The sequence below is a fragment of the Penaeus monodon genome, chromosome 22 (genome assembly GCF_015228065.2).
Source record: "Penaeus monodon isolate SGIC_2016 chromosome 22, NSTDA_Pmon_1, whole genome shotgun sequence".
Lineage (NCBI taxonomy): Eukaryota > Metazoa > Arthropoda > Malacostraca > Decapoda > Penaeidae > Penaeus > Penaeus monodon.
This window is the reverse complement of record NC_051407.1, coordinates 736,908-738,105: the sequence shown is the minus strand read 5'-3', so window position 1 is coordinate 738,105 and position 1,198 is coordinate 736,908. Positions and strand designations below refer to the sequence as shown.

Sequence of the window (1,198 nt, the reverse complement as noted above, 5' to 3'; positions counted from 1 at the left end):
GGAAGTGTATGTCAAATTCCTTTTTGATCTATACTTAATTCAGAAGTAGACAGTATGATTTTTAGGTATTTTATATGCAAGTACTGAAAAAACAAAAACCTTTTTGGGAAGTTTTTTTCCTCTCAAAATAATTTCTCTGCATTTTTTGGAAATCCTAAGCAAAATGGGCTTCATTCCCTCCATTCAAAACTTAAGGGTTTACATAGGTTATTTATGTCCTTTGTTAGACTTGAATAATATAAAGTTGACATAAAGAAGAGTTGAATGGAGTGAAGTAATGCTCAATGAAAATATAGGTCATAGCAAAGGTGAAAAATACATTTAAAGTTTATTCAGAGATGGTCATTGCTTTTTTTTTTCCAGGGCCACATTTCCTTTAGTGAGAAAAAAAATAGTACGAGACAAGTGTTAAAAAATGAAAATCTAAAAGAGATAACATGACACAATGCTCAATTTATACAAGGAAAACCATGTGACATTGTTTTTCTTCCACAGGATAAAGTTTCACATCCTCCAGTCATTTCTGCACGTCATCCACCTAACCATTGGCTACATTCTGATGCTGATCGTCATGACTTACAATGCATACTTCAGCATTGCAATTGTAGGTGGGGCAGGCCTTGGCTACTTCTTCTTTGCCCTATTTGACCTGCCCAGCAAAATTCTGGGGACTTCACGCACAGCGGTGAAAAAGCAAAGCACCAGCCATGCGCAGGGAGCTGAAGGTAACAGGCATTATGGGTGTGGTTCATATGGAACAACTGGAAATGTGCAGTCATCTGTGGTGGTCCCTCGTCCCTCGTCTGAGCTTGTACAAGATAGGCGTGAGAGTGAGCATGTGGGTTTGGCCTTTGAGAACCTCAGAGGGGATGTGGATGCCTCAGGAAGGGTGGCCAGGGACTGTGTGGTGGGCAAAGGGTCCCATGCTGAGTCAGAAGGTGGACAGAGCACAGAAGTTGACATCAGTGACACTGATCCACTCATACCTCATGATACTATCAAAGTTGAAGTCCAGGTCCATGCCTATCCTGAGGAATGAAGTTTTTCCTGTGTATTTTACTTTATTTTTTTCCCTTCTATATATCCAGTAAAAAAGAGTGACGGGGAGGGAATTTTTGATTTTGTTGTTTTTAGATAGAAGTATTTCTTGTCTTTATGTGGATTTGTCATTCCTTCTGTGTTGCATCTAGTATACCAA

General features: G+C 39.4%; 1 protein-coding gene across 1 annotated transcript in view; it reads left to right on the top strand.

Moving 5' to 3' along the window:
• Window positions 1-492: 492 nt before the first annotated feature.
• The window catches only part of LOC119586798 (high affinity copper uptake protein 1-like), a gene marked incomplete at its 5' end in the record, with an annotated part of 14,845 nt that continues 14,139 nt past the window's right edge, over window positions 493-1,198 (top strand). The window contains 1 exon segment of the mRNA XM_037935517.1: window positions 493-725. Coding sequence (XP_037791445.1) covers window positions 493-725 — 233 coding nt within the window.